The sequence below is a fragment of the Dipodomys merriami genome, unplaced genomic scaffold, assembly GCF_024711535.1.
Source record: "Dipodomys merriami isolate MVZ:Mamm:240054 unplaced genomic scaffold, mDipMer1.0.p SCAF_16, whole genome shotgun sequence".
Classification (NCBI taxonomy): Eukaryota; Metazoa; Chordata; class Mammalia; order Rodentia; family Heteromyidae; genus Dipodomys; species Dipodomys merriami.
Genome location: NW_027202937.1, coordinates 29,425,441 through 29,440,948, shown reverse-complemented (window position 1 = coordinate 29,440,948; position 15,508 = coordinate 29,425,441). Strand labels below are relative to the sequence as shown.

At 40.0% G+C, this 15,508-nt stretch overlaps 1 protein-coding gene across 6 annotated transcripts in view; it reads right to left on the bottom strand.

Moving 5' to 3' along the window:
- Positions 1–15,508, bottom strand: part of Cage1 (cancer antigen 1) — a 53,181-nt gene that overhangs the window by 3,523 nt on the left and 34,150 nt on the right. For 5 of the 6 annotated variants that reach the window (XM_070024616.1, XM_070024619.1, XM_070024613.1 and 2 more), the window contains 3 exons: positions 8,928–9,032; positions 6,339–6,409; positions 272–340 (listed from right to left, as the gene is read on the bottom strand). In XM_070024616.1, coding sequence (XP_069880717.1) covers positions 272–340; positions 6,339–6,409; positions 8,928–9,032 — 245 coding nt within the window. Of the gene's footprint in view, positions 1–271; positions 341–6,338; positions 6,410–8,927; positions 9,033–14,017; positions 14,215–15,508 lie in introns of those variants that run through there. The other variant, XM_070024618.1, reaches the window with a different exon arrangement.

Genomic DNA, 15,508 nt, shown 5'->3' with positions numbered 1-15,508 from the left:
AGTACATTTATATATATAATTATATATAAATACTATTTATATGTGTTTATGCACTTATTTATATAGTTACATATACTTATATATGTATATATGCTATATAGAGTAGTATATAATACATATGTAAATACATATACAAATACATATATAAATATAAATATAGTAAATAAAAATGTACTATTTAGGAATATATAAATATATAGTAAATAAAAGTGTACTATTTTAAACGTTCATTTTTCAAGACTATTCTTTTTTGAAAGGAAAGAAAACTTACCTTTGTTTTCTGGCTTTCTCTTTGGGTAGTCTAATTAAATCTTCCAAATGTCTATTTCTTTCTTCCAAACTAAAGCAAAAAAATCAATTTAATTTGCTGGCTAACATAGATGTCTCTAGATGAGTATTTTATAGATTGATTGGAGGATAAGTAGATAAATTTAAGCAGTAGTGTAGTTCATGTAACTTCCATCTCACCATATAAGAACTTATTTTTGGTAGGAACACAAACTATTTGGTCAACTTTTTCCTTTACAATTTCGGAGTAAAATACAAGTATAGCGTAGTGAATTTGTAGGGTGACATTCTATTTGTTTGCACAGTAGATAGAGAGTGGATGGACCCCCTTATGAACAAGCCCGTTATTATATACCTAGAGATGGTATATTTAAAATAAAACCACAGGAAGATGCAATGTTGTCATAGGATGGTCACAACATTTAACTGTAAGAGATTTACATGTATTCTGTTGCTATGACTTTTAGTGAGAATGACGCTAGTGGATTTCCTTTTTGCTCCTAGCAGGGCAAATAGAGTTACAACAGCTTCCTTCCCAAAGCTATTTTCCCTCCCAGGTTTTGAGTTGTCTCTGGCTGCTACAACAAATAACGACAGATTTGGTTGCTTATAACAAGTGGGAGATGGGAAGGGAAAGGAAGGGGAAACAAAGAAGGAGGCAACAATGTTTGATAAGAAATGTACTCATTACCTTGCCCATGTAATTATAACCCCTCTGTATGGTATTTTCACAATTAAAAAAAAAAACACTTTGCTTCTTTTATAGTTCTGGATGTCAGAAGTCGAAAAATTCAGTTTCACTGGACTGAAGTCAAGGGGCGGGTAGGATGTGCAGCCCGCTGCAGTGTCTGCAGGAGAGTGCCTTGCTTTGCCTTGCCCGATTTCTGGGCTCACAGCTTCAGATCACATGGCCTTTTCTCCCTTCTTCCATCATCAAATTGCCTCTTCGTCTTGTCATCAAGCCGTCCTCAATATGGACACTAACTTTTCATGAATCCCAAATAAATTCATTATAACAAAAATGTATCTTTGTGGCTTATAAAAGACTGTACATGGTTTAAATACATACATATTTTTTAATTCAGTGTACATATGTGAAGATGGAACCACATAATTTGGGGGTATGGATGGGGTTGGAAAAGATGCAGAACAATGATATAAGGGGTCATTGTTCTGGACCAAGATGAAGTGTACTCATAAACTGATTTGTTGAGCTGACCTCCTTAAGATTATGGGAAAAAAAAATCACAATCCTGATCACTTAAAGCAAATCAACACACAAGATATCTGGCAGTGGTTCTCCCCCCCCCCATTTATTAGCATTTATTTTATGCTAAATTTATTCCTGAGCCATAAGTTTTTGTTTCTTCAGTTTCTTCTGGGATACCTTTTTCTTCTGTGCACCCTCCTCTCCTGGCTTAGGAACAATTTGCTCCTTTTCAGTAAGGATCATCTCAGTGTGACAGGGGGAGCTCACTGATGGGTTAATCCCAGCATGGTCTCAAGTTCAGCATCTTGGGTGCTTTGTTCACCTGGACATGTTCAATGGACCAGGGAGTATACTTCTAAACCCTTCAGTTCAGCATCACTCCCTGCATTCCTATGCATGTGCGGCAGAAAATGTTTTGACTATACCTGCCTACACCACCACTGTAATGCCAGAATGGCACACACACACACCACACACACACACACACACACACACACTGCTTCTTTAAAGCACCATCTTTTAGACACTTGGTTTTGCTTCTTTCTTTTTTTCTTTTTTTTTTTTTTTCAGTCATGGAGCTTGAACTCAGGGTCTGGGCTCTATCCCTGAGCTTTTTTGTTCAAAGCTAGCATTCTACCACTTTGAGTCACAGTACTACTTCTGTTTTTTTCTGGTGGTTAACTGGAGTCTTACAGACTTTTCTGCCCCAGCTGGCTTTGAACTACGATGCTCACATCTCAGCAACCTGACTAACTAGGATTACAGGTGTGAGCCACCGGTGCCTGGCTAAAATGGCTTTTTTGTTTTTGATTTTTTGCCAGTCCTAGCTTGAACTCTGGGCCTGGGCGCTGTCCCTGAGCCTCTTTTTGTTCAAGACAAGCACTCTACCACTTGAAGCCACAGTACCACTTCCACAACATTCTTATATCCCCTTCAAATTTAAAACATGTCTTTATTATAGTCTGAAATTGTTTGTCATTCATTCTGATTAGACATAACAGTAAAAAAATAAAAGCAAACTTTCTTTTTCTGATGATACTGGTGCTTGAACTCAGGAGCTCATGATTTCTAGGCAGTACCCAATCACTTGAGCTATACCTCTAGCCCTTATTTTTCAGTTAAGGTCTTAGGAATTTTTTTTTTTTTGTCAGTCGTGGGGCTTGAAGTCTGGGCCTGGGCGCTGTCCCTCAGCTCTTCAGCTCAAGGCAAGCACTCTACCACTTGAGCTACAGCGCCACTTCCAGTTTTCTGGTGGTTTATTGGAGATAGGAGTCTCACGGTCTTTCCTGCCCGGGCTGGCTTTGAACCGAGATCCTCAGATCTCAGCCTCCTGAGTAGCTAGGATTACAGGCGAGCCACCAGCGCCCGGCTTCAGTTAAGGTCTTATATTTTTGCCAGGTCATGTAACAGGTCATGGTCCCCCTACCTACAGTCTCCTGCATAGCTGGAATTATAGTACGTAGCACCATGATCACTATGCCCAATGAGGGTCTCATGAACTTTTTCCCTGGGTTGGACTTGAACCCAATAACTCCTTCTCCACATCCACAGTGGCTAGGATTATAGCCAGTATACCAAGCTACAGAAGCACAATTTCAGTGCCAGGTACTGGTGGCTGATGCCTGTTATCCTAGTTTCTCAGGAGGCTGACATCTGAGGATAGCAATTTGAAGCCAGACAAGCAGGAAAGTCTATGAGACTCTTACCTCCAATTAACCAGTAAAAAGCCAGAAGTGTGTAGCATAAAAGCTCAATGATAGTAGTCAGGCCCTGAGTTCAAGCTCCAGGACTGGCATGTGCACGTGTGTACACATACACATACACTCGCACGCACGATCAAGCACACACACACACACACACACACACACACACACACACACACACACACACACACACACACACACACACACACACCACAGAAACACATTTTCAAAGTTTCCAATTGTGATGATGAGAGAAATCCTACAGAATGTTCAAAATCTGGGGAAGGTAGGTCAGACTAGGCCTTTTGCTTAAGTTCTAAAGATAGCATGGTATAAATGAAACTGTGGAAGGATACAAGAGATGCATATTAGGGGCTGGGAAGGTGGCTCAGTGGTAGAGCGCTTGCCTTGCATGCATGAGGCCCTGGGTTCGATTCCCCAGCACCCCATAAGCAAAAAGAAAAAAAGCCAGAAGTGGCACTGTGGCTCAAGTGGTAGAGCACTAGCCTTGAGCTGAAGAGCTGAGGGATAGTGCCCAGCCCCAGCAGGCCCCATGACCAGACCCAAAAAAAAAAAAAAGAGAGAGAGATGCATATTAGAATGAGACCAATAGAGAATTGAAAAAGAAATAAATAAATGCTAATTTTGGAGTGTTTTATGGTGAATCTTATTTTGATGAGTTAATGTAGTATTTGATGTATGGGCATATTACTTGGTGTACATTTTTTTCTAGTTCTGGGCTTGAACTCAAGGTCTGGGTGATGTCCACTTGAGTAACATCTCCACTTTTGCCTTTTTGTTGGTGAATTGGATGTGGGGTTCTTGTGGCCTTTTTTGCCCAGGCTAACTTAGAACTTCCATCCTTGGAACTGCTATCCTTAGATCTCAACCACCAGTGTCCAGCTTCCACCCGCAGTTTTCTAAACATATCTTAGTTTTATGGCTTTTTGTTATGCTAATTTGGTGCACATTTAATAACTTTGTTTTAATGCCATTACTGGGGATAGAACTCAGGCTCTGGTCCTTAGCTTTATCACTCAAGGCTAGCACTCTATCACTTGAGCCACAGTTCTACTTCCAGCTTTTTGTTGATTAACTAGAGAGAAGAGGCTCACTGACTTTTCTGCCGAGGCTATCTTCAAACTAGGATCCTCAGGTCTCAGTCTCCTAAGTAGTTAGGATTATAAGTGTGAGCCCTTGACAGCTTTTTGGGAACAAATTTTCTGTTATTATTATTATTACTATCGATGGTGGAGCTTGAACTCAGGGCCTGGGCACTGGTCCCTGAACGTTTTTTTCAAGGCTAGCATTCTATCACTTTGAGCCACGTGCCACTTCCAGTTTTCCGGTAGTTAACTGAAGATAATGGACTTAATTGCCCAGGCTGGCTTTGAATAGTGATCCTCAGATCTCAGCCTCCTGATTGGCTAGAATTATAGGCATGAGCCATCAGCATCTAGCAGCTATCTTTTTTTGAGACAGAGTCTCATTATGTTGGCTTCATTATGCTGGCTGCAAACACATATGTAGCACAAAGATCAGTTTCAAACTTGACATCCTTCTACCTCAGTTGCCCACGTGCTTGTCCCACCACATCTGGCTTCTATTTAAGCTGTAAGCAATGAAAACTTATTTTACTTCAATACCGTGATCATATTCTCTAAACATTTTGGATGTTCCTTGCTAATTCCTTGACAGTGAAAATCTGGTTACAGTATTCAGCTCTATTAAGTAGTCTAGAAATTGACTAGCTCAGCTACATTAATGAAGAATAGTCTGAATTATGAAAATGCATTTTTTTTGGTGGCAGTTTTGGAGATAGACCTCAGGGCTTTTAAAATGCTAGACAAACATTTTATCTCTGAGCTATATACTCTCAGGCCTTGGGTTTTCGTTTGATATGTTTTGGGTTTTATTTTATTTTTTTGGTGTTACTTGGATTTTTGAACTCAGAACCTCATGCTTATTCTACCACTTGAGCCATGACCACAGCATTTACCTTTGGTCTTTTTGTTTTGTTTTGTTTTGATTGTGGGGCTTGAACTCTGGGCCTTGGCGCTGTCCCTGAACTCTTCAGCTCAAGGCAAGTGATCTACCACTTGAGCTACTACACCACTTGCAATTTTCTGGTGATTGATTGGAGATAAGAGTCTCTCAGACTTTTCTGCTCAGGCTGGCTTTGAGGTACAATCCTCAGATCTCAGCCTCCTGAGTAGCTAGGATTATAGGTATGAGCCACTGGCTCCCAGCTACCTTTGGTTTTTGAGACAAGGTCTAATTATGTAATCCAAGTTGGCCTTGACCTTGTGATCCCCCTGCCTCAGTGTCTAAAATGCTAAGATTACAGATTTGTGCCACCAAGAGCCCAGCTTCCCCACTGCGTATCTCTCTGACATTTCCTGTCTCATCTTCAAAATATTTTCTCTAAACTGAGTGCTGGTGGCTCATGCCTGTAATCCTAGCTACTCAGGAGGCTGAGATATGAGGATTGCAGTTTGAAACCAACCCAGACAAAAAAGCGTCTGAGACTCCTATCTCCAGTTAATCATCAAAAATCAGGAAGTGGAGCTATATAAAGTGGTTGAGTGCCAGCTTTGAACAAGAAAGTTCAGGGAGGGGCTGGGAAGGTGGCTCAGTGGTAGAGCACTTGCCTTGCATGCATAAGGCCCTGGGTTTGATTCCTCAGCACCACATAAGCAAAAAGAAAAAAGCCGGAAGTGGCGCTGTGACTCAAGTGTTAGAGCGCTATCCTTGAGCTGAAGAGCTGAGGGACAGCGCCCAGGCCCAGAGTTCAGGCCCCATGACTGGACCAAAAAAAAACAAAAACAAAAACAAAAAACAAAGTTCAGGGACAGCACCCAAACCTGAGTTTAAGCCCCAGGCCCGTTCATTTCCCCCCCCCCCCCGCACCCCCCCCCCCCCCGCGCAATTCCCTTTTGTTGTAAGTCTGCTTTAAAGAAATAACAAAATAGTTTTCCTGAGCCAAATATGCATCATGTCCCTGAAACCAGAATTCAAATCATCCTGAAGAACATATTCCAAGTTTTTCCTCTTTCTAAGAGTTAGAGAAAAAGAATATAGAATCCAGTGAATGAAATAGTAGTACATGTTTATAAAATCATATTTTAGCAACTTACTGTGCAATCTGAGAATGGGATATCTCTAGTCTTTGGTCAGCACATTTGATAATTTCTTCATATGATGTTACCTTGAACAACACAAGGCAAACATTATCCTTTGATAAATTCTGGTATCTTTATTGGACTTGTTCTTTTGTGTTTTTTAAAATCTTTACAAGTTGAAGTTCAATTATTTAACTATAATCAATAAAAATTTTTACAACAGATAAAAAAGCATCCTCCTTGTATTTAAAGATCAGGAAAATGAATAGCATGACATGCCTGTTCATTACGCAGCAAAAGTACCTCAAATGACAACACTAGTACATCACCTGTGATCCAGTGATCTTCCACACAGTGGTGTGTCAACTGAGGAATGTAATCTAGTTGCTCAAAATTAGAGTGCATGCGTACATGTGCACATGTGTGCATACCTGACACTCTTTTTTTTTTTTTTTTTTTTTGCCAGTCATGGTGCCTGAACTCTGGGTCTGGGTGCTGTCCCTCAGCTCTTCAGCTCAAGGCTAGTGCTCTACCATTTGAGCCACAGCGCCACTTCCAGCTTTTTCTGCTTATGTGGTGCTGAGGAATGGAACCCAGGGCCTCATGCATGCAAGGCAAGTACTCTACCACTGAGCCACCTTCTCAGCCCCTGCTTGACACTCTTGTTTAGCTTTTTCATTTAAGGCTGATGCTCTACCACTTGAGCCAGACCTCCACTTCCAGCTTTTTGCTGCTTAATTGGAATTAAGAGTCTGAGGACTTTTCTGCCCGAGCTGGCTTCAAATCAGGATCCTCATATCTCAGATGTGAGCCACTAGCATCTGCCTAAAGTTGATGCCATTTTTAAAAAGTAAACTAGGATGGGCATTGGTGGTTCATGCCTGTAATACTAGCTAATCTGGAGGCTGAGATATGAGGAGAGCAGTTTAAAACAGGCTGGGCAAGACAGTCTGTGAGACACTTATCTCCAATTAACTACCAAAAAAAAAAAAAAGCCAGAAGTGGAGCTCTGGCTCAAATGGTAGGTAGAAGCTATCCTTGACTCAAAAAGCCTAGGGAAAGCATCCAAGTCCTGAGTTCAAGCTCAGGACTGGCACACACACACACACAAAATCAGTAAACTAGAACTCTAAGTTGACAAGAATGTCATGAAAGTGAAATCATAATACTAGGGCTGGGAAAGTGGTTCAGTGATAGAGTGCTTTCCTTGCATGCATGAGGCCCTGGGTTCAATTCCTCAGCACCACATAAGCAGAAAAAGCTGGAAGTGCAGCTGTGGCTCAAGTGGAAGGGTGTGAGCCTTGAGCTGAAGAGTTGAGGGATGGTGCCCAGGCCCAGAGTTCGGGCCCCATGACAGACAAAAAAGAAAAAGAAAGAAAGGAAGAAAGGAAGAAAGAAAGAGAAAGAAAGAAAGAAAGGAAGAAGGAAAGAAAGAAAGAAAGAAAGAAAGAAAGAAAGAAAGAAAGAAAGAAAGAAAGAAAGAAAGAAAGAAAGGAAGGAAGGAAGGAAGGAAGGAAGGAAGGAAGGAAGGAAAGAAAGAAAGAAATCATAATACTATGACTTGGATTGCCTACAGGCAAATGCATGGATATACACAAAGCCTCCTGGCTAGCCAGCTACAAGGCTAGGGGGATATTTTACACACCATTACAAAATCCAACGGAGGAACATAAATGTGGCTATAGCACATTTATCTGTCTCACTGATGTATCTCATGATGTATCTCATTGATGCATCATGCATGCGTGTTAGTCCTGGAGTTTGAACTCAGAACCTGGGCACTGTCTCTGAGGCTTTTTTGCTGAAAGCTAGTGCTCTGTCACTTGAATCAGAGCCATACTTCTGGCTTTTCTTTGGTAGTTAATTGAACATAAGAGTCTCAGGACTTCTGTCTGGGATGGCTTTGAACCTTGATCCTCAGATCCTGAGAAGTTAGGATTACAGAAATGAACCACCAGTGTCCAGCTTTGTGGAATCATTTTAACAGGCAATTTTTAAAAAATTTGATCAAACACTGTTACAACACAAGCATAAACCCTTCTTGAATATAGGAAGACTTAAGACTATTGAGAAGAGATGATATGTTCTTCATGTATCCTGATTGATTACTTTCATTTCTTTCAGATGTAAGTGTGCAGTTGAAAAAAATGCCTTCCTTTACTAGAAGTTCTTATAGGACTTCATTGTGCTCCAAACAACATTTGCGGTACCATGTTCCACAATTCTGCCACAGGAAAGACAACGGTGTCAGTTGAGAAGAGATTTGAGTGTAGTCATTTTGGTGCAATCTAACCTGGTTTTCTTTGGGTAAGTTAGCATTGCTTTTCTTCACTTGTATGGATGAACAGAGTTTGATCAATGTGATGGTACAGGAAAGAGGAAAGGAGTTTTTGAGGAAATAATTACGTGTGAATTTTAAAGAAAAAACATTATGTCCCCTAGCTCATTGAACTGATTTTTAGGCTTTGCAGATGCACAAAAATGAAGGAATTCTTTATGCGTATCCTAGCCTTCCTCAGAAGAGGAGAATTGTCATGTTTTCACACTTTCTCTTTTTTTTTTCTCTGTAGGTCCAAGTCAACAGGCAAGTAAGGAAATCTGTACCTTATTTATTAGGTTGCCTACATGTCTTCGATACTTGGCATTCTCTTCAATGAGTCTGCTATAGTGGTCTTCTTTTGACTCTAGGAGGCCTCCCAATTTTGTGATCTATGGAGAAAAATCAGTGAAAACACTAACCTGGAACAATCATACAAGCTATATATGGGTGTTAAGAACAAATGAAGACAGTCATCTATCTATACTTCATTCCAAAATTCTCTTACACTGTTGTACACTGGTGAATAATGGGATGCTGTGAATCAGATCTTGGTTGGACTATACATAAACAGATGAGCACAAGTTATTCTAGAGTTTTACATCTTAATTTATACTATGAAACTGCTTTGCAAATAACACCTATTAGGTCCAATCTTTACAACTTTCTTTGTATAGACAATGTATACACACATTTGATTCTATTTGAAGTAAAACAAGACACATATGTAGGTCAAGAGACATTCTCAACCCTGAATAAATGGCTTCCAGTTCTTTTTCCTTTTAAGTCTGGCCTAATATATTTCATGTTCTTACCTATGGTATTTTTTTCAGGAAAAACATTAAAAATTAAAAGTTGTGTTCATAGGCTGGAGATATAGCTCAGTGGCAGAGCATTTGCCCAGCATCACTAAATCCTCAGAATATGCCCTTTTAAAGATGGCATATAGGATTATTTATCAGGAAAGCTACTCACAAGTTCTCCTGAGGAGTTATCTTAATTTTTCAAAGCAATTATAGAGGAAAAACTTACATAGGCTTTCCCATTTAATAACCATTTTAAGGATGCCCTTCAGTTTCCTAAAGTTTGAAATATATTCATGTATAAATGAGTATTTGCTTTACACAATGGTGAAACAAATTTGCTACAAAATTCATAGGGTTTTCTTTCTCCATCTTTTCATGTGTGTGTATGGGGGGATTGAACCCAGGATCATGTTCTATTATTGAGCTGTACATGCCCAGTCCTTATGGCCCCCATAATGATTGAGCAGATAAAATGTTTTATGACATCTATCACCAGGTAAGATATATTTGTTTAAACTGGGCCTTGGTGGCTCACACCTGTAGCCTTAGCTACTCAGGAAGCTGATATCTGAGAATTGCAGTTCGAAGCCAACCTGGACAGGAAAGTTCATGAGACTCTTCAATAAACCACCAAAAAAGAAGAAGTGGAGGGGCTGGGAAGGTGGTTCAGTGGTAGAGCGCTTGCCTCGCATGCATGCATGAGGCCCTGGGTTCGATTCGTCAGCACCACATAAGCAGAAAAAAGCCAGAAGTAGTGCTGTGGCTCAAGTGGTAGAGTGCTAGCCTTGAGCTGAAGAGCTGAGGGACAGCACCCAGGCCCAGAGTTCAAGCCTCATGACTGACAAAAAAAAAAAAGAAGTGGAGCTGTGGCTCAAGTGGTAAAGCACTAGCATTGAGCAAAATAGCTCAGGGACAATGTCCAGGCCAAGTGTGCAAGCCTCAGAGCCAGACAAAAAAAAGAAAAAAAAAGATAGGTTTATTTTATTTTTTTACTATTACTGGGGCAGGGCCTAATGTTCTTAATTGGCTTTTTGGTTTTTTTGGTTGTGGGGCTTGAACTCTGGGGCTAGGCACTGTCCCTGAGCTCTTGCTCAAGGCAAGCACTCTACCACTTGAGCCATAGTGCCATGTCCAGTTTTCTGGTGGTTAATTGGAGATTAGAGTCTCACATACTTTCCTGCCTGGGCTGGCTTTGAACCATGATCCTTAGATCTCAGCCTCCTGAGTAGCTAGGATTATAGGTGTAGCCACCAGCACCTGCCCAGCAAAACTTTTCCAATTTTTTTTTTTTTTTTGGCCAGTCCTATGGCTTGAGCTCAGGGCCTAGCACTCTCCCTGAGCTTCATTTGCTCAAGGTTGGCACTCTATCACTTGAGCCACAAAACTACTTCTGGCTTTTTTTATTTATGTGGTACAGAGGAGTGGAACCCAGGGCTTCATGCATGCTAGGCAAACACTGACCACTAAGCTACATTCCCAGCCCTTACATGGCTTTTTTGAAGACTGGCACTTTGCCACTTGAGCAAAACATCCACTTTTGACTTTTGCTGCTTAATTGGTTCTAAGAGTCCCTTGGATTTATCTGCAGAAGCTAGCTTTGATCCTCAATCCTCAGATCTCAGCCCCCTGAGTAGCTAAGATTACAGGTATGAGGCATTGATGCCCAATTTAGCTCGTTTTGTTTTGTTTTTAGACAGGACCACAATTATGTATCTCAAACTGACTCACGATCCTCCTGCTTCAGTATCCCAAGTGCTAGGATTGCAGGTGTTCCCTATCACATCTGGCCTTTTTTCTTATTTAATTAATGAAGAAAATATCACATCAGTGTCCCTACTGCTTTGATTGATTACATACATTGATTGCACACATCATTTAAAGTAGGTAATATAGATATTATTATCTCATTTTAACAGATGGTAGCAAAGTAAAGAGAATTTGAAAGGATGTGTCTAGAAGTGGAAAACACTAGAATCCATATTTGTCATCCATCAGTGTAGGCCTTTTTGTATTCCATGTTATTGCCTCTCCTAGTTTTATCTTGGAATAGTGAGTTCACACATTCTAATAAAACAGAATGAAAATCTTTCTATTTTTATTGTAAACTTCATGACATATTTTGAATGAATGACTTTCAAGATCAGAGTAGTAACAATTTTACAGATTGGATTTTTTTTAATTTGCTAACTTCAGATGAAAGAAACAATAGCAAAATATTTCTTATAGGATAATACAAATTTTAGAGACAAAGCAATAGTTCTGCAAAAGCCAGTTTAGCTTACAATAACTAAAGGGCTGGGAAGGTGGCTCAGTGGTAGAGCGCTTGCCTTGCATGCATGAGGCCTTGGGTTCAATTCCTCAGCACCACATAAAAAAAAAAAAGTCAGAAGTGGCACTGTGGCTCAAGTGGTAGAGCACTAGCCTTGAGCTGAAGAGCTGAGTGACAGCGCCCAGGCCCAGAGTTCAGGCCCCATGACCCTCTCCCCCACAAAAAAAGGACTGAATTTTTTTATATTTCTGTTAAGAGTGTAAAGTGTAACCAATTTAAGATTATAATTGACATACATAATAGCATACATATAGACATACATACATCATACATACATACATAATAGCATATATTTAAAATGTGCACGTTGGTCAGGTTTTGTTTCTGTTTCATTCTAGAATCACCCTGTATCCAACTCCTCCTGGTCTTCCTGCCTCAACTTTCTAAGTGTTAAGTTTTGGCATATGTAATATCACTACAATCAAACTAATGACTGTATGCAGCACTCCTACCTCTACCACCTAAGTTTCCCTGTCTGTCCCCTGCTGTCTCTTACTTCCACACTACAGCCTCAGGCAACCATTGACCTGTGTTCCCTGACTATGGATTATTTTGTATTTTCAAGAATTTTTTTTTTTTTTTTTTGTCGGCCGTGGGGCTTGAACTCTGGGCCTGGGCGTTGTCCCTCAGCTCTTCAACTCAAGGCGAGCACTCTACCACTTGAGCTACAGCGCCACTTATTTTCAAGAATTTTATATAATGAAATCAAATAGCACTCATGCCTTTTTTGTCTAGTTCATTTCAATGCACACAATTATTTTGAAACTCATTTGTCTTGCATGTAAATTTTCATTGCTAAATAGTATTTCATTGTATGGATCTGATTTTTTTTTTTTTTTGTCAGTTGTGGGGCTTGAACTCTGGGCTTGGGCACTGTCCTTGAGCTCTTCAGCTCAACACGAACACTTGAGCCACAGTGCCACTTCTGGTTTTCTGGTGGTTAATTGGAGATAAGAGTCTCATGGACTTTCTTGTCTGGACTGGCTTTTAACTGTGATTATCAGATCTGGCTTATAATGTTTTTTTTTTTTTTATCCATTCAATCATAGTTGGACATTTGGATTGCTTTCAGTTGTGGGCTTTTATGTATGTGAGCCTTCACATATATATCTCTGTATGAACAGAGATTTCTCTTGGGTAAGTACCTAGAAGTATAATGATAAAAGAATATGTTTACTATTTAAAGAAAATGTCAAAATATTTTCCAAAGTGGTTGTATCATTTTACATAATTCCAGCAATGTATAAGAGTTGTAATTGCTGCACATTCTCTCCAACTTATGGTATGGTCAATCTTTAATTTTAGGTATGTGATTTTTTTTTTACTGTTATTCACTAATTTGTACTTAAAATTGTTGAGGATATTTTCACATAAAAAGCTGCCATCCATGTATCTACTTTGTAATGTGTCTATTCAAATCTTTTTCTCTTTTTTCCCTTTCTCTCCCCTCTTTTCTCTCCTTTCTCTTCCCTCTCTCTTCTTCCCTCCCTCCCTCTCACCCTCTCTTTCTCTTCCTCCCTCCCTCCCTTCTTCTCTTTCTCCCTTCCCTCCCTCCCTCCTTTTCCTTCCTTTCCCCCTCCTTCCCTCTCCTCCCTCCCTTCCTTCCTCCTTCCCTCCCTCCCTCCCTTCCTTCCTTCCTTTCTTCCTTCCTTCCTTCTTCCCTTTCTCCTCTCCTTCCCTCCCTCCCTCTCTCCCTCCCTCTTTCCCTCCCTCCCTCCTTCCTTCCTTCCTTCCTTCCTTCCTTCCTTCCTTCCTTCCTTCCTTCCTTCCTTCCTTCCTCCCTTGCTCTCTGTCTCTGTGTCTCTTTCTTTCTTTCTCTTTTGTCTGTCTGTCTCTCTTTCTTTCCTTCCAGTATTGGCACTTGAACTCAGGGCTTTGGGTTTACATGCTTGTTTACAGCTAGTGTTCTAATACTTGAGCCACACCTGTACTCTGGTATTTTGTTGATTAACTGGAGATGGAGTCTCGTGTAGTTTTCAGGCACTGAATTGCAAGCCTCCCTGGCCCCCAACCTTTGTGTCTATTTTCCCCAAGTATTTTTTTTCTCAGTACTGAGTTTTAGAGTTCTTTAAAAATATATTCTACATACAAGTGCTTTATCAGATCTGTGATTTGCAAAAATGTTCTTCTAGTCTGTGGCTTGTCTTTTCATTAAGAGCTCATTTTAAAACTTAAAAAAAAATTCAAGACAGAAAAATTTGGAAGATAGAGGCTATAAAACATCACATGAAAGTATGCCAAAGAGTACTTTATTAAAGTAAAGTAATATTTATGCAAGAATTGATAGGAGAGTGACAACGTTTTTCTTTTGCAATGGAAGATATTACTAGATAACCTTGAACATGGCTATGTGATTATGTGATTTCTCTTCTTAAGACGGTGTCTTTTCCTTGATGTCTCATCAGGGATGGATGCTAGGGAAAGGGAAACCATCAAGGCCTCCACAACAGAAAGCAGCATTGAATAAAGGAAGAGAAATTGTGGGTTAGTAGAGTGAACTGAAATGCACTTGACCTTACACAGAAGGAAATAGCACTGTGAGTCAACACACAGGAAGTCAGGTGAGAGACAGCACTCATTCAATTGGTCCTCAATCTCAGATTTCATAGATACTGTTTGGCAGCTCAGCCCAGTGATCTCAACCTCCTATTTAATAACTATTTCTTGAGGCATTTTGTCTAGATTTCCACATAATACCTGCCTGGTCCTTGTGCTTGAATTTGGCAATTAAGGATCTCAACTCTGATGGACAATCTTTTTTTTCTTATCTTTCCCCCACTAACTCATTCCCTGTAGCTCAGTGAAGGAAGAAGAGGATTCAGATTTGAGGACAAATTAAAGTGAACAAAGAAGAATCTGTGGATTCTAGACCCTGAATATGTACTCTGTGGGGTTCAATACTTTGTCTTGATCTGGAATCTACCCATAGTGGATAGTATTTATTCTATGATAATTTTAATCTTTGAAAATATAAAGCACCTGTAAATGAGAGGCAAAAGGGCAATGGCTCATTCCTGTAATTCTAACTATTCACGTGGCTGAGATCTGAGGGATCATATTTCAAAACTAGCTGGGGAGGAAAGTCCCTGAAACTCTTATCTCCAATTAACCAGCAAAAAGCGAGAAGTGGAGGTGTGGTTGGAGTGTTAATGTACCAGTTTTGAGAAAGAGCAAGAGCTCAGAGCTTTGGAAGCAAAGCATGTGCACATGGGCTAAAACAACAACAAAAATCCTATTAAATTATAACTATTAAGAGATGCAGGAATATGTTGAATAGACATATAAAGTAAGAATAATGGTTTAGATGTATGCTATGTCTTTTATGCTTTTATTTCTCTCCAGTCCCCAGTTTTATCTTTTATCTCTCTCCAGTGCCATTTTTTTTGTCTTCCTGGAGTACTTAAAACAAACCTTATCATATTAATTCACTTGTAAGTATTTTTTGACATACACCACTAACCAATAAGGGCTTTTGAAAGCATACTACTACTACTATCACACCTGCTAAAATGAACGTAATTTTTATATTTTCTTTCTGGTGCCAGGTATTGAACTTAGGGCTTTATATTCATTAAGCATAAGCTTTACTCCAGCTTCAGCACAGTAACTTTTTTTTTCTTTAATACTGGGGTTGAACACAGAGCCCTAGGCTTGCTGGGCACTACCCCTTAGCTTTTTCACTCAAGGCTGGTACTCTACCACTTGAGCCATACCTCGACTTCCAGTTTTTTGG